Here is a 22,090-nt window from a genome sequence, read left to right as displayed (position 1 = left end):
CTGACGCCGTCTTTTTTGCCGATCCACATTCATATGGGATCTATCTTATGTGTAATCATTGTTTTAAGTTAGCGCTGCACTTTCATATTTTACCATTTACTCTGGAGGTTCACGAGGTGCCTTTTAGTGCCAGCAGCTACCCTATCTACATCCACATACTGCGCTCGATTTTATATATATATTTATATATAAGTTTATTTTATATATGCACCTCTGTTAATGCTGGAAGAACACTCCATAGCAGGTTCCCAGCACAGAGACCAAGCTTTCGCTGACTTCCAGTAAAACAATCAATCTGTAAAACCCACCCCTGTACTCTGCACTGAATGGAGAAAAAGTTACATTATTGTATTATCTTTTTCTTCTAGCCAGTATGTGTGTAAGATAAAATAGCTAGATCAGGCTTGAAGTAGGCTGGTGTCGGGATCAATGGTCAGTGTTAGGTAGAATTAAAAAAAAGCAAAAACTTTATTTAGCGTTAGAATAACTATATGCATTGGTATATTTCAAGTGGGAGAAAAAAAACAAACAAACAAAATACACACTATTTATTGGCCCTACTACAGGTACAAACAACAAATAATATACGCCTATGTGGTATCCCCACAAATGTCAGTAGCGGTAGAATTTATTTAGATGTTTTATTAGGTGATCAGTTATGGTAGTGACAAGTAATATGCAGCTGAACTTTAATTATGTATTAATTTATTTAATGATTTTGGTCAAGTTTTTCTTCGATAATTAAAAAAAAAAAAAAATCATAATTCACCTGGATACATAAGGTAGCTACAAAGATAAGTACAGTTTTACTAACATATGTCGGAGTTGCGCAACTATATTTGGGCTTTAAGTCCCACTTCCAGGATAGTTGGGATCCCAATCCCCTTCCTTCCTTGCAACCCCACCCCCTCAACTCATCTCTGGTATGTAAAAAATGAAGAAAAACTATCCAAATACTCTTCTATATACTTTCCAGGATCCTTCATTGTGTGTCCACGTCACTAACTGCTTGATGTGCACACCTCCTATTGGTGGAGGCAGCACTTCCAGTGACCAAGTCCTCTCTCATAGGCTCTAGAAAGCAGGAGAACCTGTAAGGGGACCAGTGCCCAAGAAAATAACAAGAAAGGAAAAATGTCTGGTCACCGGGGCAGGACATTAGCTTGGCTCATAGAGGAAACTGTGACTTTAATTCATTACACAGAATGGTTTAGGAAGAGGTGTTTGGAATCAAGCGGAGTAAGGTAACTGGAGGAAGGAATTTAAACTTATTATTTTTTTCTGTAGTTGGGCTTTCAGGTTTTTTTAAATTTTACATTCTGCCATGATGGAGTTAACCCTTACACTGCCACCACCGTAAGGCAAACAGCAGCAGAGAGACTTTTACAGACACTCCTGGCTGCTACAGCAACCGGGAATGTGTGTACACTTCACAAGTTAAACTGTCAGCTTTCAGATGGAAGAAATCTGTGCAGCCTCTAGATCTTGTCCATGGCACACCCCCCTTATGTTTCCTAGTCCTAGGCTCCGCTGTCACACCTGTGAGCCTAGGACTGGCATAGCAGGATTTGTAGGACAGAAGGGTTGGAGAGCAACAAGTGTCTGTTCGCTGGTTTGCCCTGGCTAGTAAGAAAGTCACTTCCGGCTTCAACTTTCACTTTCTCCAGCCACAGTAGCTGGAGAAGTGAATGTAGTACGATCTGTGCTGCATCTCTCAGAAAAGAGAACCTGTCACAGAAAAATGCTATCACATGTTGGGGAAGGGGGGGGGGGCTGTTAGTGGGAAAAAAAATTTAAAGTTACACATAAGCATTTAACCCCCCCCCTAAAAAAAAAAACAAAAATAAAGCTCCCACACCCATGTACATGTGAACAGAAATGCATGCATCAGGGGTGCCTATATATGAAGACATATTGATTGTGCTGCATGTTATATATCACTGCACATACCAGACTGAGTGCAATAATTCTAGGGCAATCATTGTTAACTCTAAACTGATGACCTGTAAAGGCTTTTAAAGTGTGTTACTAATGAAAAGCTGTGTACTGAAGTTTGTTGCTCTCTCACAGTCGCATGCAATTTTTGGCACTTCACCTGCTGCTTCTATTTACTTGGCACAATCTGCTGTTTTATATTTCACAAAAAACAAATTGGGTAATATATCTTGTTTGTATGCAATAAAACTAAGTCTACCAATGTTTGGGGGGTTTACCTAACCTTAGGCTTAAAATGTGCATTTTAACATGTGTAAAAAAATGCTCTGGCCACAAAAGAATACAGCATCCCTCTAAGAAGTTTTTGAAAATCATATCTGGCTGCATAGTAACCACTTGCCGGCCACCTGCAGTAATTCTACTGCGGGCATCTCGCAAAGGCACTCTCACATACGTGTACGTTGGCACCTTCTGACTTCTTCCAATTTGTCATCAGGTTTCAGCCAATGATTCATGACTGAAACCCGATGATCAGGGGTGTTCAATCACAACCCAGAGCCCTGTGTTGGCAAACACACAGGGCTCTGTACAGAGGGAATGATCTGTTCACAAACACACAGAGACAGATGGAACAATCTGTCAACTATTTTTGGGAGTGGTGTCAGTCGTGCATAGTTGTTTTTGTTAAACTACTCAAACCACAACTACTGTCAGAGCTTTGAAACATAAAGGCTAATCATTCTGTGGTCCAAAATGAAAACTAGGAGGACTGTTTGAGATAACACAGGACAGTTCTGAATTTCTGACAAGAGAAACAGGTATATTTTGCACTTATTGAACAGATATAGCAAAACGTGTTCTATGGCATATTAATAGACCAAAAAGAAGCAAACGAAACGCTGATTGTTACAGTTTACGTAAAATTAAAACCTTTATTTTGCATGTGTGCTCTAAGGAACAAACCCCTCATGTTGCATAGCTCATAGCCCAAATTTCTTCTGAAAAGGTCCATAAATCCTAAATATTGGCCACTGACCCATTACTGGCCAGTAATTGTGTTGGGAATTAGTAGGCAAAATATGATGGTTCAAAACCCACTGCAAAGAAGCTTGGTTGGTATTTGTATAACCGAGTGTCCTGTGTTTTGGGGCTCCCTGAGAGTTCTAGAGGAAAGCAGAATGATGTGCATGCACTTGTCACTGTGGCTGCAACTTGGGTTTATGCTTTATCATGTATAATGTGCACCCAGGATCACTCTATTGCTATTCTTATAGACAGGTGTACAGCCATTCATTCAATCCTGACATGCTGTTCCCCTCCGCAGGTCTTACATACATGTCCGAACGATGTGCTCTCCTGGTGACGTGGCAGCCAAAGCAGCCGCTGTAATCAGCAAGTGAGTAGTTCATGTTGTATTGCATATTATGTTCATGTGATAAGAATGCAAAACTTCATTCTTTTCCCTGAAAAACGTAGGGATTTAGTTTCATAGAAGAACTTTTTTTATGGAATTAGAGAGGAAAGAGAGGAGTGAATTTTTATTTGTGGAGGTAGGGGTGATTAGTGCTACAAGGTAGAGGTAGATAAATGGACTGATCTGCACACAGTCTACTATATGTGCTGTTTTCTTTACAGTTACTCAAGAAACCACCCTGTGTTCCTGCAACTCAGCGATTATTTCTGGGTGAAGAACGAATCCAAGTATGCCCTGCCATATGGCACAAAAGGCAGCGGTAAGACAAATGGAGCTCTAACTCTTCTCTATTTTGATCCTATAACAATAAAACAGCAAAGGAGAATTGCACCATTAGCTAGATCAGTTAAGTTTTATATAATGTGCACTCACCAGCCACTTTATTAGGTACACCTTGCAAGTACCGGGCTGGGCCCCCTTTTCCTTCAGAACTGCCTACATTTTTCATGGCATAGATTCAACAAGGTGTTGGGAACATTCCTTAGAGATTTTGATATATATTGGCATGATAGCATCACGCAGTTATTGCCAATTTGTCGGCTGCACATTCATGAACCGTTGATGCAAGGCAGGATGGATCCATGCTTTACTGTTGTTTTTGCCAAATTCTGACCATACCATCTAAATGTCGTAGCTGAAATTCAAACTCATCAGACCAGACAACATTTTTTAAAATCTTCTATTGTCCAATTTTGGTGAGCCTGTGCGAATTGTAGCCTCCATTTCCTGTTCTTAGCTGACAGGAGTGGCACCCGGTTTGGCCTTCTGTTGTGCATTCAGAGATGGTATTCTTCATACCTTGGTTGTAACGAGTGGTTATTGAGTTACTGTTGCCCTTCTATGATCAGTCTGCCCATTCTCCTCTGACATCAACAAGGCATTTTCACCCACACAACTGCGGCTCACTGGATATTTTCTCCTTTTCAGACCATTCTCTGTAAACCATAGAGATGTTTTTGTGTGAAAATCCCAGTAGATCAGCAGTTTTTGAAATACCCAGACCAGCCCGTCATGCCTATATGCATTGAATTGCTGCCATATGATTGGCTGATTATCAATTTGTGTTACCAAGCAATTGAACAAGTGTACTTAATAAAGTGGCCGGTGAGATTTTTCTGTGTGCATCATGCAATCCCAGGGTAGTAGCATGTGAGGTGTTTAATTATTTTAGAAAAGAGCAGGGGGTGATATACAGTATGTGTGTGTATGTTATTTGTACTTTACCATTTTAATTTTCTAGCAAAATTGTCTGGCTTGTATTTGGCTGTGTATGATGCATCTGTCTCCTTGTATAGCTGCTATTGTGTTTTTGTCTTTCAGAGGATCTCTTGATGAAGTTTCTTGCTCTAACAAACCAGTATCATATGCAACCAGAAATTGAGAGGTAAGATGGATTCTTGTTCTACTACTTAACTAGTCATGTGTGCAGGCTCAAACTGGGACAAAAAATAGGCCTGGTCATTTTATACTGAGCAGCCGATTTCTCCAGGGACCGAGGGCAGTGAGGGAATATGGATCGGGCATTCACAGCAGTGGCTGGTGATAGGATATTCACGTCCTCCACATGGTAATGTAATGGAGCACTGTGATGTGAAGGGGCACTGTATTGATTACAGTGCCCCTTTACAGTGCAGTTTCCTTTATATCACAGTGCCCCTTTACAGTGCAGTTTCCTTTATATCACAGTGCCCCTAGCAATCATGGCCCCCTAATACAGTGCCACTTGCATTTATCCCCAAGTAGCAAAGAGACAGCCCCGTCCAGCAAAGAGACAGCCCAGTCTAGCAACAATATAGCATGAAAAAGAGAGGAAGACGCCTCCAAGTGCAGTATTGACAATTTATTAGCGAACAATAGATACATTGCATTTACAAGATAATTAGTTAAAAAGACTCATCGTGTGGTGTAATAAGATCCAGGTGAGACATCCAGCCATCCAGCAGCAAACTCTGTCTATAGAATCAGGAAAAGGCCTAGGATGTGCCTGTGTATCAAAATGAGGCTTGGAGAGCAGAGTCGGATGTAGGAGGTGAAGGGGGCGGTTACGCGTTTCGGAGCATGCTCAGTAGGCTCCTTCAGAACTTCAGACCTACATCCTCCACCTTCACCTCCTACATCCGACTCTGCCTCCAAGCCTCATTTTGATACACAGGCACATCCTAGGCTTTACTTCTTGACAGGGGCGAACTGACAACTCATGGGGCCCCCGGGCAATAGGGGATCATGGGGTCCCTGTGTCCTTGCCCAAACTCAAAAAAGCCTATGAAAAAGGTACCAGGGGCATCTAATGGGGCCCCCTACTGACCCCGGGCCCTTGGGCAGTGCCCGAGTTTCCAAATGGTCAGTCCGCCCCTGCTTCCTGATCCTATAGACAGAGTTTGCTGCTGGATGTTTCACCTGGATCTTATTACATCACACGATGAGTCTTTTTAACTATTTATCTTGTAAATGCAATGTATCTATTGTTCACTAATAAATTGTCAATACTGCACATAGAGGAGCCTTCCTCTCTTTTTTATGTTTACTTCATTAGAGCGCATTAGAGCCTTGCTTCCACTCTAAGAAGAGCTGCCTCAGTGTTACTGCTCCCATCCATCCATCCATCCATCCCTGATATCCATCTGGCACCTTTATCCTACAGCTACAGAGGTTGGGCTCTACCAAGTGCGCCCTATATAGTATACATTTTCTATCAACAATATAGCCCAGTTGAGCAGAGACAGCCCAGTCCAGCAAAGAGGCAGCCCAGTCCAGCAAAGAGGCAGCCCAGTCCAGCAAAGAGGCAACCCAGTCCAGCAATGAGACAGCTCAGTCCAACAAAGAGACAACCCAGTCAACCCAAGTCAATCAAGTGTTCACTGGCAGTGGCAGGCTGGCACTCACTCACTTTTATTCGGACCGGGCTGGCTCCCTGTGGTGTGTGTGGCAGCAGCAGTGACACATATCTGGCATCAGGCAATGGGGTCTCCTCCAGCTCCTCCCCCTTCACAATCTCGGGCAACACACGGGTCTGCTGACAACTAGCTCCCACCCCCTGCTCCAATGACCAGTACAGAACTGACTGAGCAGCCGCAGAGAGACCAAGGAGTGCCACAGGCTCGAGATGAGGGCCAGCTCAGCTACCGCATTTGCTTTGTCTTGCGCCCCACCCCACATCATGTACATGCGGCCCCGGCCCACCAGGAAAATGCCCGGAGTGCCCTATAGCCATTCCGAGCCTACATGTGTGCAATTATTTCATTCTGGTATTCAGGACGTTAGTAGCAGTAGTTCACTTCATATTCATTCACACACATTTTCATTTACCTATTTGGTTTCCATCACACGTGATATTGGGCTTAGTGGAGGATTTATATCAGCAAATGTTCACTAACTGTACAAAATGAGATGCATGTTATTTTTCCTATATCCTCCTATCACACAGCTAAATAGTCCTTCAATATGAAGGGGGAATAATTGTATGACTATGACATATGGCTGGTGGAGTAAGGAGAAATATACATGGCTATGGCTAGTTGAGGGAAGATATCTGTATATGTATGTGTGTGTATATATATATATATATACATACAGTTGTGTTCAAAATAATAGCAGTCAAACGTCACTAACCTGATCAATCACTGTTTTTGGTAGAAATGATATTTCTACATGGTAAATAACTTACTAGCAGGTGTAGAAGAGTAATAGAAATCCAACAGACCCAACAGTCATGACATGCATGCTGCTGATTCTGTGTCATTGAATCACTAATTGAAAGGGGCATGTTCAAAATAATAGCAGTGTGGAGTTCTATTAGTGAGGTCATTCATTCTTTGAAAAACAGGTGGCAATTATTGCCCTTATTTAAGGAAGGAAGACAGCAAATGTTGTACATGCTGGTTACAGTGCATTTCTCTCTGAAATTCTGAGGAAAATGGGTCGTTCCAGACATTGTTCAGAAAAACCGCGTACCTTGATTAAAAAGTTGATTGGAGAGGGGAAAACATATAAAGAAGTGCAGAAAATGATAGGCAGCTCAGCTAAATGCTTTAAAATGGCAACCAAAACCTGAAAGACGTGGAAGAAAGCCAAAAACTACCATTCGAATGGATAGAAGAATAGCCAAAATGGCAAGGACTCTGCCAACAATCAGCTCCAGGAAGATGAAAGAAGGTGTAAAGTTCCCTGTGAGTACTGTTACAATTAGAAGACGCCTATGTGAAGCCAAGCTATCTGCAAGAAGCCCCCGCAAAGTCCCACTGTTGAAAAAAAGACATGTGCTGAAGAGGTTACAATTTGCCAAAGAGCACATTGACTGGCCTAAAGAGAAATGGCGCAACATTTTGTGGACTGATGAAAGTAAGATTGTTCTTTTTGGGTCTAGTGGGCAGAGACAGTTTGTCAGACGACCCCCAAACACTGAATTCAAGCCACAGTACATTGTGAAGACAGTGAAGCATGGTGGTGCAAGCATCATGATATGGGGATGTTTCTCATACTACGGTGTTGGGCCTATTTATCGCATACCAGGGATCATGGATCAGTTTGAATACATCAGAATACTTGAAGAGGTCATGCTGCCTTATGCTGAAGAGGAAATGCCCTTGAAATGGGTGTTCCAACAAGACAACGACCCCAAACACACCAGTAAACGTGCAACATCCTGGTTCCAGACCAACAAGATTGACGTTATGGAGTGGCCAGCCCAATTCCCAGATCTTAATGCAATAGAAAACTTGTGGGGTGACATCAAAAATGCAGTTTCTGAGGCAAAACCAAGAAATAGAGAAGAACTGTGGAATGTCGTCCAATCATCCTGGGCTGGAATACCTGATCACAGGGGCCAGAAGTTGGGTGACTCCATGCAACACAGATGTACAGCAGTTCTCAGAAACTGTGCTTATACAACTAAATAATAAAGTGATTCAAAGGAAAGCAAAATCTTCAAACATTTTTCAGTTTATATAGTGAATGTTTGAGTTTGTAAAGAAGAATACAAACACTGCTATTTTTTTGAACCGTCTAATATTCACTTTCTTAAAGTTTTTTAGAGGAACAACACAAATTTGATCTATTTTTCTTCATGTTTTGATTTGGAATAGAATGTGTAGTGTTCCCAATGCATTTGTGTGTATGGAAATAAAAGCTATTAGAAGGATTTTGAGCTTTATTCACTTTTTTCAACACTGCTATTATTTTGAACACAACTGTGTATATATATATATATATATATATATATATATATATATATATATATACAGTTGCAAGAAAAAGTATGTGAACCCCTTGGGATTACGTGGAGTTTTGCATGAATTGGGCATAAAATGTGCTCTGAACGTCATCTAAGTCACAACAATAGAAGAACACAATCTGCTGAACATAATACTACACAAACATTAGATGTTTCCATGGTTTAATTGCACATAACATGTAAACATTCACAGTGCAGGGAGGAAAAAGTATGTGAACCTTTGGACTTAATAACTGGTTGACCCTCCTTTGGCAGCAATAACCTCAACCAAACGTTTACTGTAGTTGCAGATCAGACCTGCACAACAATCTGGAGTCATTTTGGACCACTCCTCTTCACAAAACTGTTTCAGTTTAGCAATATTCTTGGGATGTGCGGTGTGAATCGCTCTCTTAAGGTCATGCCACAGCATTTCAATCGGGTTGAGGTCAGGACTCTGACTGGGCCACTCCAGAAGGCGTATTCTGTGCTGTTGCAGCCATTGTTTTGTTGAAATACTTGTATGCTTTGGGTCATTGTCCTGTTGCATCACCCATCCTCTGCAGCGCTTCAGTTGGCGGACAGATGGTCGTACGTTTTCCTGCAAAATGTCTTGATAAACTCTGGAATTCATTTTCCCATCAATGACAACAATCCGTCCAGGCCCTGAGGCAGCAAAGCAGCCCCAAACCATGATGCTCCCTCCGCCATGTTTTACAGTGGGGATGAGGTTTTGATGTTGGTGTGCTGTGCCTTTTTTTCTCCACACATAGTGTTGTGTGTTCTTCCCAAACAACTCAATCTTGGTTACATCTGTCCACAGTATAATTTGCCAGTAGTGCTGTGGAACATCCAGGTGCTCTTTTGCAAACTTCAATCGTGCTGCAATATTCTTTTTGGACAGCAATGGCTTCCTCCATGGTGTCCTCCCATGTACTCCATTCTTGTTGAATGTTTTCCTTATTGTAGATGTGTCAACAAAAATGTTAGCATGTGCCAGAGATTTCTGTAGGTCTTCAGCTGACACTCTGGGATTCTTCTTTACCTCATGCAGCATTCTGCGCTGTGCTCTTGCTGTCATTTTTACAGGACGAACACGCCTAGGGAGAGTAGCCACAGTGCTAAACTTTCTCCATTTGTAGACAGTCTGTCTTACCGTGGACACATGAACATCAAGGCTTTTGGAGATACTTTTGTAACCCTTTCCAGCTTCATGCCAGTCAACAATTCTTGATCGTAGGTCTTCTGAGAGCTCTTTTCTGCGAGGCATGGTTCACATCAGACAGTGCTTCTTGAAACCAGTAAACCCAAAACAGGTGTGTGTTTTTTAAGGGCAGGACAGCTGTCAGCAACACATCCAATATCATCACACTGATTGGAGTCAAGGTTGGCTCACTCCTGGCTCCAATTAGCTCTGGGAGAAGTCATTAAGCTAGGGCCTCACATACTTTTTCCTCTCTGCACTGTGAATGTTTACATGTTATGTGCAATTAAACCATGGCAACATCTAATGTTTGTGTAGTATTATGTTCAGCAGACTGTGTTCTTCTATTGTTGTGACTTAGATGACGTTCAGAGCACATTTTATGCCCAATTCATGCAAAACTCCACGTAATCCCAAGGGGTTCACATACTTTTTCTTGCAACTGTATATAGTGTAAATGGCTGCCGAGGGGTGTGAACTATATAATTGACTGCTGGTTGAAGATGGGGTGAGAAGAAAATGGGGTGTAAAGAAAACCATATTTATGGCTCCTGGGTGAGGAAGGGGTCTGATGAGAACCTTTGCTGGGAAGGGGAGCAGAACTGCATATGTTATATCAAAGCCAAAATTCTGCCTCATAGATTTTGGGAAGGTGTGTCCTAGTCTAATTTATTGTGTATGCAGTTCCAGAGGGCCTGCTCTGGTGCATAAATAAGAAGCGCCGAGCTAATTGTTGGCGCTATATAAATCCCGTATAATAATAATAATCCTGAATAAAAAGGTTAGCAGAGCTAGCACATTAAAAAAAAGTATAAAAACAGAGATTAAGTGTAATAATCATATCCAGGAGCTTGTGACCGATAATACAGCACTAAATCGCACACCGGAAACAGGCAGGGCCAGAGGCAGACTGACAACTCATGGGGCCCCCAGGCAATAGGTGATCATTAGGCCCCTGTGTCCTTGCCCAAACTCAAAAAAGCCTATGAAAAAGGTACCAGAGGCATCTCATGAGGCCCCCCTACTGACCCTGGGCCCTCGGGCAGTGCCTGAGTTTCCAAATGGTCAGTCCGCCCCTGGGCAGGGCTCAGCCTGACTTCTACTAAAAGGAATAGTTAGGATAGTAGGCCTTGCAGGATGCTGTGAAAAATCTACAGAAAAACCAAATGCAATGATTTACATATCTCAGAAACCCATATTTTATTCACAATAGAGAAAAGAAAACATATCAAATGTGTCAATTGAGAAAATGTACCATTTTAAGAAAAAAATAGGTAATTTTGAAATTGATGGCAGCAACATGTCTCAAAAGGTTGGAACAGGGCAACATAAAGCTGACAAAGTACATCCCCAATTCCAGAGAAGTTAGGACAGTGCCATGTTTACCACGGTGTAGCATCCCCTCTTCTATTAACAAGTTGCTGGAGTTTTGGGCGGAGGAATGTTGTCCCATTTTTGCCTGGGCATATGCTGCTCTTAAACCTGGATGTATCTTTCAGCATTGATGGTGCCTTTCCAGATGTGCAAGCTGCCCATTCCATATGCACTAATGTAACTCCATACTATCAGCATATGCCCATTCCATATGCACTAATGCGATAGTGCTGATAACAAGCCGGAAAGTTCCTCTTCTCTTTAGTCCAGAGGACAAGGCACTCATGGTTGCCAAAAAGAATGTCACATTTCGATTCATCTGACCACAGAACAGTTTTCCACTTTGCAACAGACCATTTTAAATGAGGTTTGGTGTTTCTGGATCATGTTCAGTTATAACTTCTTTGCATGTCTTTGCATGATAGAGCTTTACCTTGCATTTTTGGATGGCACAGTGAACTATGTTCACAAACAGTGATTGTTGGAAGTATTCCTGAGTCTATGCAGTGACGTCCATCACTGATAATCATGCCTGTTGTCAACGCAGTGCCGTCCGATGGCCCGAAGATCTCAAGCATCTAATATTGCATTTTGCCTTTGTCCCTTGCTCACAGAGATTTTTCCAGATTCTTGGAATCGCTAGATATTGTGTACTGTAAACTATGGTAGTCTTTGCAATTTTATATTGAGGAAAATTATTCTTAAATTGTTCACCAATTTTTAGCAACGTTTCACAGATTGGTGATCCTTCTTTAATTCCGAGACTCTGGGTATAAAATGCGCATCTTAGAGAGTCAATTATGTTACTGACCTGTTGCCAATTACCCTAATCAGATTCAAATGTTCTTTCACTTACTTTTTGTTGCCCTGTCCCAACTTTTTTGAGAGGTTTTGCTACCATCAATTTCAAAAGTACCTTATTTTTTTCTTAAAATGGTACATTTTAAAACATTCAGTATGTTTTCTGTTTTTTTAAAAATAACCTATAAAACATGGGTTTATGAGATTTACAAATCATGGTATTCTGTGTTTATGTAGATTTTACACAATGTCCCACGTTTTTTGCAATTGGGGTTGTAATGAGATCCCCTCGTGGGGAACAGAAGCATCAAAGCTCCTACAGAGTAACCATTCTCCTTTAGAATTATTTAAATGTTTTCAGAAAGCAACACATTCAACAGTGCAGTCCAGCTCAGACATGTTTCTAAGTCCTTAGTGGATACATTTGGTACAATAAACAATATAAACTACCCCCTTCCCCATGCTGCCATTTTCTCAATGCCACATAAAACAAGTAATGGGGATGTTGCAACTGGATTCTGTTATTGAAAACAGATAAGTACTGAGGTGCCACAATAATAACAACAGCATATGATGCATTAAAAGTTACAAAGAAAAGCCTATGACAATTTATATACACTTGAACACATAGTGTAAACAAAATAACATACATCAAGTTTGGTGGAAAATATTTGTAATACTAGATTAAGGGCTGGTTCACACCTACGATCCGGTGGTTCCCATGGGGTCCAGTTTTGCAGCCCATTCAAATGAATGGGCTACAGAACACACTGGGATGTGAAAAAAGTAGTGCAAGCACTACTTTTTCAGAATGCATTGTACCAAACCACATGGTACTGCGATACCATGCAATTTGGTGCCCGCAAACACACTGTGTTTGCGAGATGCCTTTGGGTTCCATTAACAATTCATTGGTACCTGCGGTATGGGAAATGCGCACAGAATGTGTTTTTCCCACACTGTGTTTTGGTGTGAATCGGCTCTGAGGCCTTGTTTACACTAGATGTTTTCAGGTGCATTTTTAAATCACATCCAGAGTGCATGAACAGAGTTTGCCATGCTTTTCAGTGGTCCTATTGCACACCAGTACGGACAGTACCAGTGGTTTCAACACAACCTGCTGCAATTGTTTTTTTTTTTTTACCCAGACCGCATCAAAATGTATGCAGCTGCATGTAAACCACACTGGATTGCACATGTTCCAGAAAATACCCTGATTGGTACTGATTGGCATATTCAAGGCTTTGGACATCTTTTTATGTCCTTTTCCATCTTTATAAAGTTCCATTACCTTGTTACACAGGACTTTTCACAGTTCTTTTCTGATCCCCATGGCTCAGTATCTAGCCTAGTCTGTGCTTATACGTAAGAGCTAACAAACTCATTGATTATTTATACACTGACACTAATTGCAATTTAACCACTTCCCACCCGGCCTATGGCTGAATGGCGACCGGCAAAAACCCTCACCTTTCCAGATGAACGCCATATGGCATCCTTTTGGGGCATGCTCAGTTTTTGCATCCGCAGAGCCGCGCAGCGCCGCGATCTGTCAACAGCCGTGTATCTCGGACACGGCCGATGACAGATCTGAGTACCGGCCCCGTTGCCGGTACCATGTGACCTGCCGTGACCAATCACAGCAGGTCACATGACAGTTGTATACAATGGATGGCTTCATTCATGAAAAAAAAATAGTGAAAATAATTTTTTTCATTTTCCAAAAAATTATGACAAAAAAAATACAACTTCAAAAAACTCGCCATGCCTCTTATGAAGTACGTTGGACTGTCTACTTTGCAAAAAGGGGTCATTTGGGGGATATCTGTACTGTTCTGACATTTGGGGGGGATATCTGTACTGTTCTGACATTCTTGGACCTCAAGAAATTAGATTGGCTGTCAGTACTTCAGGATTGATCAATATTCAGATATAATCCATAGTTTGTGAACTCTATAACTTTCCTACAGACTAAATAATACATCCTAATTTGGGTTATTTTCACCAAAGACATGTAGCAGAATACATCTTGGCCTAAATTTATGAAGAACAATTATTTATTTGGAAACTTTTATAACAGGAACAAAGAAAAACGTGTTTTTGTTTTTTCAAAATTTTTGTTTTTTTTGTTAATTTAGCAAAAAAATAAAAACTCCAGTGGTGATTAAATACCACCAAAAGAAAGCTCTAGTTGTGTGAAGAAAATTATAAAATTTTAGTTTGGGTACACTGTTGCATGACCGCGCAATTTTCATTCAAAGTGTGAGAGCGATGAAACCTGAAAAATGGCCAGGGCAGGAAGGGGGTAGAAGTGCCCTATATTGAAGTGGTTAAAAAGCCAAAGATGTGGGACATTAACCTCTAATTGGCATTTTGACCCATGTGTGTCACCTTGTGTGTCTGTACCAAGGCCAAACATTCCAGGGTATGTAAACTTTTGATCATGGCCATTTGGGTGATTTCTGTTATCATTATGATTTAAAAAGGAGCCAAACAACTATTTGATAATAAATGGCTTCATATGATCATCATCCTTCAATAAAAGAGCATTTTTTGTCATGATCAGTCATATTTTCAATATCAATGCCAAAATTTCACAATTTATGCCAGGGTATGCAAACTTTTGAGCACAACTGTATGTGGTCTTGGTTGCCAGAAAGTGTACTGAAAGCATCCCACGCTAACAAATCTTAGAATGTCTGTTATACTGCCTATTGCATTTTGTAAATAATTTGATTTGTTAGTAGGCTTAGCTTGCCATCTAGTGGGTACTGAACTTAAGTACTTAGAGCGAAACATCACTCATAAAAACATGTTTTGCTTTTCTTGCTCCTGCTTCCTCCCTATAAAGAATAGAATGATGTTTCCTTACAAAAAGAGGTTAAGTACCCTGTTTGTGCTGCACTGCTTAGGCCAGAAAGATATCGAGCATCATGGAATTCTCCATTGTTTAATGAAGGACTCACACATAAGGAGATGTGTAGCAGGTCTCTAGAACTTGGCAGAGACCCAGGGCACATCTGCACACTTGTGGTGTGTTTCCAAACATTCGCAAACAACCCCACGAGGATAACTGTCAGAACCCGATGCAGTTTGTCTGCACATGTGCAGAAATTCCCTGTGCATATGCAGATGTGCTGCAGGCCATTTTCCAGATAATTACAGATGGTGGTGCCAAAGCTGGGGGGGCCGAATAACAATATCCTCAGGTGAAGTACCACTTTACAGCAGAACACAAATTTAATATTTTGCAGTTTAGCAGTCCACAGATGTGGTGTCTGCATTTCTAGCAGAATCATCAGGGTCTTTCTGTACTTACAAAAAAAGAAAGCTAAGCTTGAAAAGTGAAAACGAAAGCAATGTCATTGTCACTTTCTGAAAGCTACTCTAATTGCAACAGCCACCATGTGATTGAGATAAAAAGAATCACAAACATTAGTAGTCCAGCCTAGTATGGTAACCATGGACCCCTCCATATACACAGTGGGGGAGTTACTGTAGCCACCCAGAGACAGGAGGTGTGTTATTCACAGGATCACCAGCTGAAAATAAAGTAAAGAATCCAGGGAAAAAAAAGAAGTAATACAGACACCACATCTAAGGACTGGTAAGCCGCAATATTACATTTTGCTGTTGGGTTTAGAATACACATTAATAAAAAAAGAAAGATATTATTCTCAATAAAGAAAAACACACAGGATTCCAAGTGTTATTTTTCATATGGAATTTAGATGAATACAAGCACGTGATTATGGATGTTCTGGGCTGTTTATATATAAAGACTGAAACATAATGTATATTTTCACGCTTTTGCCTATGTGAGGCCTTATTCACACTGGCAGTGTCAAACCTGCATTTATATGTGTTCAGAGGACATGATTTCTCTCAATGAGTTTTTACCTGCGTTTTAGTGGAGTCAGTTTAGCTGTGTTTTGAAAAAATAGAATTCTGTGCAAATTTTTTCTCTGATTGGTAACGCTAAACACAGGTAAAGCTGCTTTAATGCTGGAACGTCTAAATGCAGGAAAACGTGATCGGGGAGAATGAAAGTTGTTAAGACTTAGTCACATCACGTCTCTTGCTTTTTAGAAAAGGTAAACACAGGAGCATCCGTATAATGAAGCCTTAAATGTAATCATGTGTTGTATGTCAATAGAATACTGCTTCCTGCAGGTTGTCTTGTAGAAGATGTGTTGTGGTTGGGAATGGCCATCGGCTGAAGAACAGCTCTCTGGGTAAAGCCATCAATAAATATGATGTGGTGATAAGGTAAGTGGGATTACATACAACACTTCACTGAACTGTCCCTCCTCCAAAAGTACTACCCTGTTTTTTCAAAAATCTGCCATTTACAAAATGGCATATGATAAATATCCAGTGTATAAGGCCCTAGCTGTGTGCATCTGAGGTAGCTGCAGTAAAAAGGTGCATTTCGCAATGATCTTTACAATTGCCTGCATTCTAGTGATAAAGATATAAAGAACCTCTGCTCACAGTAAAAGCTTTTGTAAGATATTATTTTGAAAAGAAAAGGTACAGAGTAAAGAGTAGAAGATAAAGGGAATAACCTGTGTAAAGATCTTTTGCGTCACATTTGCCCTATGTTAAACCAAAGTCTACCTAAAGATAAAGAGAATTTGTATACAAAGCTATCTGCTAAATTCTGGTTTATATACAGTATTGCAACAACAAAAAAAAGCTTAAAATATAATGAAAGGGATGCTATTACAATATTCCCAATAAGAATGACCTTAGTTTGAGAATGTATTGTCAGAAAATGCTTAATATAGCCAATATTTAGTTTTGTTTGTGATACATGCTGGCATTCCAATTCCCTAGTTTGGGTGCTCTTGTCCCCTTCCCCCCTCCTCTAGTATAATGGTGAAAATACCCTTTGAGTAACAGGAGTTGTCCTGGAACTTTGTAGTATGTGTAAGAATGCTCTAAAGTATGTTTTCTCACCAGGCTGAATAATGCTCCAGTCCATAATTACGAGAAGGATGTTGGCAGCAAGACCACTATGCGCTTCTTCTACCCAGAATCAGCATATTTCGACCCTCAGCTGGACAACAGTCCAGACACTCTAATGGTGCTGGTGCCTTTCAAGCCTTTAGACATCCAGTGGATGAAGATCATTTTGAACAATGAAAAGCGGGTGTGTGATTTCATCCGTTACAGTACAGATATTTTAGCCATGGACTAAGCCTTTCTTTTGGTTGGGTGGTCTGGTCAGGTTTGTTTATTATGAAATGTAGGGGTCAGGTTAATGCAGAATTCTCACAGAGTGGAATATTGTGTGCATGGATTACATGGATCAGGCTGTGGTTGTGATACAGTAGAAATATTGGACAAATTGAGGGCTGCTTCACACCAGATGTAGAGTGTGGTGTTAACTGTAAGCAAAAAAACACCCGGACCGCCACCATAGTGCGTTTTTGTGGCGTGAACTGGCCCTGACACATGATTTTAGTTTACTTAATGTACAGAACTAGTAGAGTATCTTGTCTCAGTCTCCTGTGACTTTCCAGCGTGTAATGTACCATGGCAGCAGTAAAAGGAAGTATGGTTGTGTCAGTGCAAAGGAATTGCAGGATGTGGAGATACAGAAAACAACCAGTGTCATTCTAGATCAGTGGTTCTCAACCTTTCTAATGCGGCGACCCCTTAATACAGTTCCTCATGTTGTGGTGACCCCCAACCATAAAATTATTTTTGTTGCTACTTCATAACTGTAATTTTGCAGTGGGAGGAGTAGTGCCATGTCATTGGTGTCAGTGGCAGGAATAGTGTCCCATCACTGATGTCAATGGGAGGAATAGTACCCCATCATTGGTATCAGTGGGGGGAATAGTGCCCCATCGTTGGTGTCAGTGGGGGGAGGAATAGTGCCCCATCGTTGGTGTCAGTGGGGGGAGGAATAGTGCCCCATCGTTGGTGTCAGTGGGGGGAGGAATAGTGCCCCATCGTTGGTGTCAGTGGGGGGAGGAATAGTGCCCCATCGTTGGTGTCAGTGGGGGGAGGAATAGTGCCCCATCGTTGGTGTCAGTGGGGGGAGGAATAGTGCCCCATCGTTGGTGTCAGTGGGGGGAGGAATAGTGCCCCATCGTTGGTGTCAGTGGGGGGAGGAATAGTGCCCCATCGTTGGTGTCAGTGGGGGGAGGAATAGTGCCCCATCTTTGGTGTCAGTGGGGGGAGGAATAGTGCCCCATCGTTGGTGTCAGTGGGGGGAGGAATAGTGCCCCATCATTGGTATTAATGACACCAATGATGGGGCACTATTCCTCCCACTGACACCAATGATACTTACCTTGCTGACCCCTGCTCCAGCCTGGGCTCGCTCGCTCCCTCCCTCTCTCTCCCATGGTACAGACACTTACCGGTCAGATGTCTTCCTTCTCCGGCCGCTCTCCTCTTCACTCGCTCAATCTTCGCGGTGCCGCTCGGCTCCTCCTCTCCAAGCTCCACCTCCTCGCCGGTGATTGGCCGCCTGTGTGCCTCTCCTGAGCTACAGTTCCGGCGGCCAATCACCGGCGAAGGATTGATTCCGGGGGTGTGTCCAGATGACAGGGACGGCATGTCATCCCGCCCACACCTGGAGACGGATAGAGGAGCGGTGTCTTGGTTCCTAAGGCCATCGGAAATATGTGTTTTCCCATGGTCTTAGGCGACTCCTGTGAAAGTGTCGTTCGACCCCCAGGTTGAGAACCGCTGTTCTAGATGTTAATGCAAACTAAGAAAACGAAAAAGAAATGTACTTTTTGCTTCTGGCACACGAGTTGGTGCTGTATTAGTAACATATAAAGTGCATGTACAGTACACAGCAGATGATGTACAGAAGAGCTGTGCATTATGATTTCAGTACCATTTTCCTGCTTCATTTACATTATCCATTGGAGCTTAGTTACTAAAAGGTATATAGAGGAATGAAAAAAAAAACAAACCCAGATGTGCTCACCAACTGCATATACAGTGAGGAACAGAAGTATTTGAACACCCTGCGATCTTGCAAGTTCTCCCACTTAGAAATCATGGAGGGGTCTGAAATTCACATTGTAGGTGCATTCCCACTCTGAGAGACAGAATAAAAAAAAAATTCAGGAAATCACATTGTATGATTTTTAAAGAATTTATTTGTCTTGCACTGCTGAACATAAGTATTTGAACACTGTGTTAATATTTGGTACAGAAGCCTTTGTTTGCAATTACAGAGGTCAAACGTTTTCTGTAGTTCTTGACCAGGTTTGCACACACTGCAACAGGGATTTTGGCCCACTCCTCCACGCAGATCTCCTCTAGATCTGTCAGGTTTCGGGGCTGTCGCTGAGCAACACGGAGTTTCAGCTCCCTCCAAAGATGTTCTATTGGATTTAGGTCTGGAGACTGGCTAGGCCACTCCAGAACCTTGATATGCTTCTTATGGAGCCACTCCTTGGTTATCCTGGCTGTGTGCTTCGGGTCGTTGTCATGTTGGAAGACCCAGCCACAACCCATCTTCAATGCTCTGACTGAGGGAAGGAGGTTGTTGCTTAAAATCTCACAATAAATGGCCCCATTCATCCTCTCCTTAATACAGTGCAGTCTTCCTGTCCCCTTTGCAGAAAAGCACCCCCAAAGCATGATGTTACCACCCCATGCTTCACAGTAGGGATGGTGTTCTTTGGATGCAACTCATTCTTCTTTTTCCTCCAAACACGACAAGTGAAGTTTAGACCAAAAAGTTCTACTTTGGTCTCATTTGACCACATCACTTTCTCCCATGCCTCCTCTGGATTATCCAGATGGTCATTGGCAAACTTCAGACGGGCCTGGACATGTGATGACTTGAGCAGGGGAACCTTCCGTGCAATGCATGATTTGAAACCTTGACGGCACAGTGTTCTACCGACAGTGACCTTTGAAACTGTGGTCCCAGCTTTCTTCATGTCATTGACCAGCTCCTCCCTTGTAGTTCTGGGCTGATTCCTCACCTTTCTTATCATCAGTGATACCCCACGAGGTGAGATCTTGCATGGAGCCCCAGTCCGAGGGAGACTGACAGTTGTCTTTAGCCTCTTCCATTTTCTAACAATTGCTCCAACAGTTGATCTATTTTCACCAAGCTGCTTGGCAATTGCCCCGTAGCCCTTTCCAGCCTTGTGGAGGTCCACAATTTTGTCTCTGGTGTCTTTTGACAGCTCTTTGGTCTTGCCCATGGTAGTAGTTGGCGACTGACTGTGGGGTGGACAGGTGTCTTTAAAGAGCTCAGACAGGTGCTACTAAGTTAGATTAATGAGTGGAGTAGAGGTGGACTTTTTAAAGTCACAGTAACAGGTCTTTGAGAGCCAGAATTCTTGCTGTTTCTTAGGTGATCAAATACTTATGTTCGCAGTGCAAGACAAATAAATTCTTTAAAAATTACACAATGTGATTTCCTGATTTTTTTTTTTAATTCTGTCTCTCAGAGTGGGAATGCACCTGCAATGTGAATTTCAGACCCCTCCATGATTTCTAAGTGGGAGAACTTGCAAAATTGCAGAGTGTTCAAATACTTCTGTTCCTCACTGTACCTGCAGGAGTAGAATGCTAGGTTCAACTAAAAAACAAAAGATGTCACAGGGACATCCCTCTGCTGGTGGCCAAAACCCCCCATACTGTAAAACAAACTTAGTTAATACTATAACAGTGCAAGAAACAAAATAATTCTGCTGATGCCTGTGAGTTTAATCAGAGGACAGGTGCTGTGTTCTCCAAAACAATGCACCTATTTCTGGACCTTTGGTGCTGACACTTGACCCTTAATTGTGCCAAAGCTGCTCCCCATCGCAATGAAGGAAAACTAGGAGATTGTCAACAGAAAAGGATCGAGGGTCAAATCCTAGAGACTCACACCTTGCAAAAAAAACAAACAAACTAATTTTATGCAGAGGAAAATATGACTTCCTGGCTAGCAACATTAGAAAGCAGAGTTACCAAGCTAGAGATGACTTGTTCATCACTTACCTTGATTTCCCTGTCCAGGGATCCACTGCACAGGATCTCATGCTGCATTCTGGTATGGTGCACATAGGAAATCTCTTTGAAAGTCGCTACCATAAAAACCTAAAACTCACAAGCAATGGTGAACAGAAAACCAACTGCAAGGACGCCGTAGGAGAACCTGAAATTATAGTTTCAGTACTTTTCCTGACAGGAGGAACACCTTGCCCTGGTTAATATCCAAGAGCAGCTCCAGGTATTCTAGGCAAAGTGATGAAACCAGCATGGTCTTTTCAGAATTTAAAATCCAGCTGAACTCCTCCAGAGCCTGAATGGTAATTAACAGACTGAACTCCAGTTCCAAATGAAACCTTGTCATCTGTCCATGAGAAGTTCATTCAGTTACCCCACAATTGGTATCCCTCTCAATCTCAGGGTGGCTAAAATTGGCACCAATGTTTCGGAACACAGTTAACCCCTTGATTGCCCTCCTGATCACCACTGTCACCCACCCAGTGTCATTAGTACAGTGACAGTGTAAAGTATTATCGCTGTTCACTGCATTAGTGTCACTATTGACGTCAGATAGGGTCAGAGTCAGTTACTGTCCCTCCCAGCCAGTGTCAGTTACCGCCATTCCCCGATTGCCCACCACACTATCACAGTCACACTAGAACAGCCATTACAAGTATAGTGTCTGTACAGATTAGTATCTAGTCACGATCAGAGTATACTAATGTCCCCAAAAATGCAATGTTAGCAGGATCATCCCCGATCATTGGCAGCCCCCAAGTGCAGTGTCAGTAAAATTTTACTGATCACTGCCACCTCTGATACATTGTCCGCAAAACCGCAGTGTTAGCAAGATCAGGCCTGATCTCTGCTAGCACCAGGGCCAGACCTCCCTATAGGCACTGTAGGCATGTGCCTATAGGTGCTCACCCTAGAGGGTCACCCCAGTCTGTATGAGTTTATTATTTTTTTTACAGCTCTCCTGGAAATGAAGGTCTGTCATAGACAGCTGAACTGCTTACAGTGAAGAAGGCGCCAAAACAGATGCCAGGCAGGGCGGGTAACAGACATAACTTGCGACTCTATTGGCGAATTCAGGGTTGCAGTGATTGGGCAAGATTTGGGA

The 22,090-nt window shown here is 42.1% G+C and overlaps 1 protein-coding gene across 2 annotated transcripts in view; it reads left to right on the top strand.

The window, feature by feature from the left end:
- The window catches only part of LOC149447753 (CMP-N-acetylneuraminate-beta-galactosamide-alpha-2,3-sialyltransferase 4-like), a 163,081-nt gene that overhangs the window by 121,631 nt on the left and 19,360 nt on the right, over positions 1-22,090 (top strand). For both annotated transcript variants that reach the window (XM_089652104.1, XM_089652103.1), the window contains exons 5-9: positions 3,260-3,331; positions 3,571-3,668; positions 4,730-4,793; positions 16,171-16,266; positions 16,963-17,152. In XM_089652104.1, coding sequence (XP_089508230.1) covers positions 3,260-3,331; positions 3,571-3,668; positions 4,730-4,793; positions 16,171-16,266; positions 16,963-17,152 — 520 coding nt within the window. The remainder of the gene's footprint in view (positions 1-3,259; positions 3,332-3,570; positions 3,669-4,729; positions 4,794-16,170; positions 16,267-16,962; positions 17,153-22,090) is intronic.

This window comes from Staurois parvus, unplaced genomic scaffold (assembly GCF_062004578.1).
Source record: "Staurois parvus isolate SC_StPar_1 unplaced genomic scaffold, SC_StPar_1.0 ptg000671l, whole genome shotgun sequence".
NCBI lineage: Eukaryota > Metazoa > Chordata > Amphibia > Anura > Ranidae > Staurois > Staurois parvus.
Note: the sequence above shows the minus strand (reverse complement) of the source record. Positions and strands in the feature narration are given on the sequence as shown.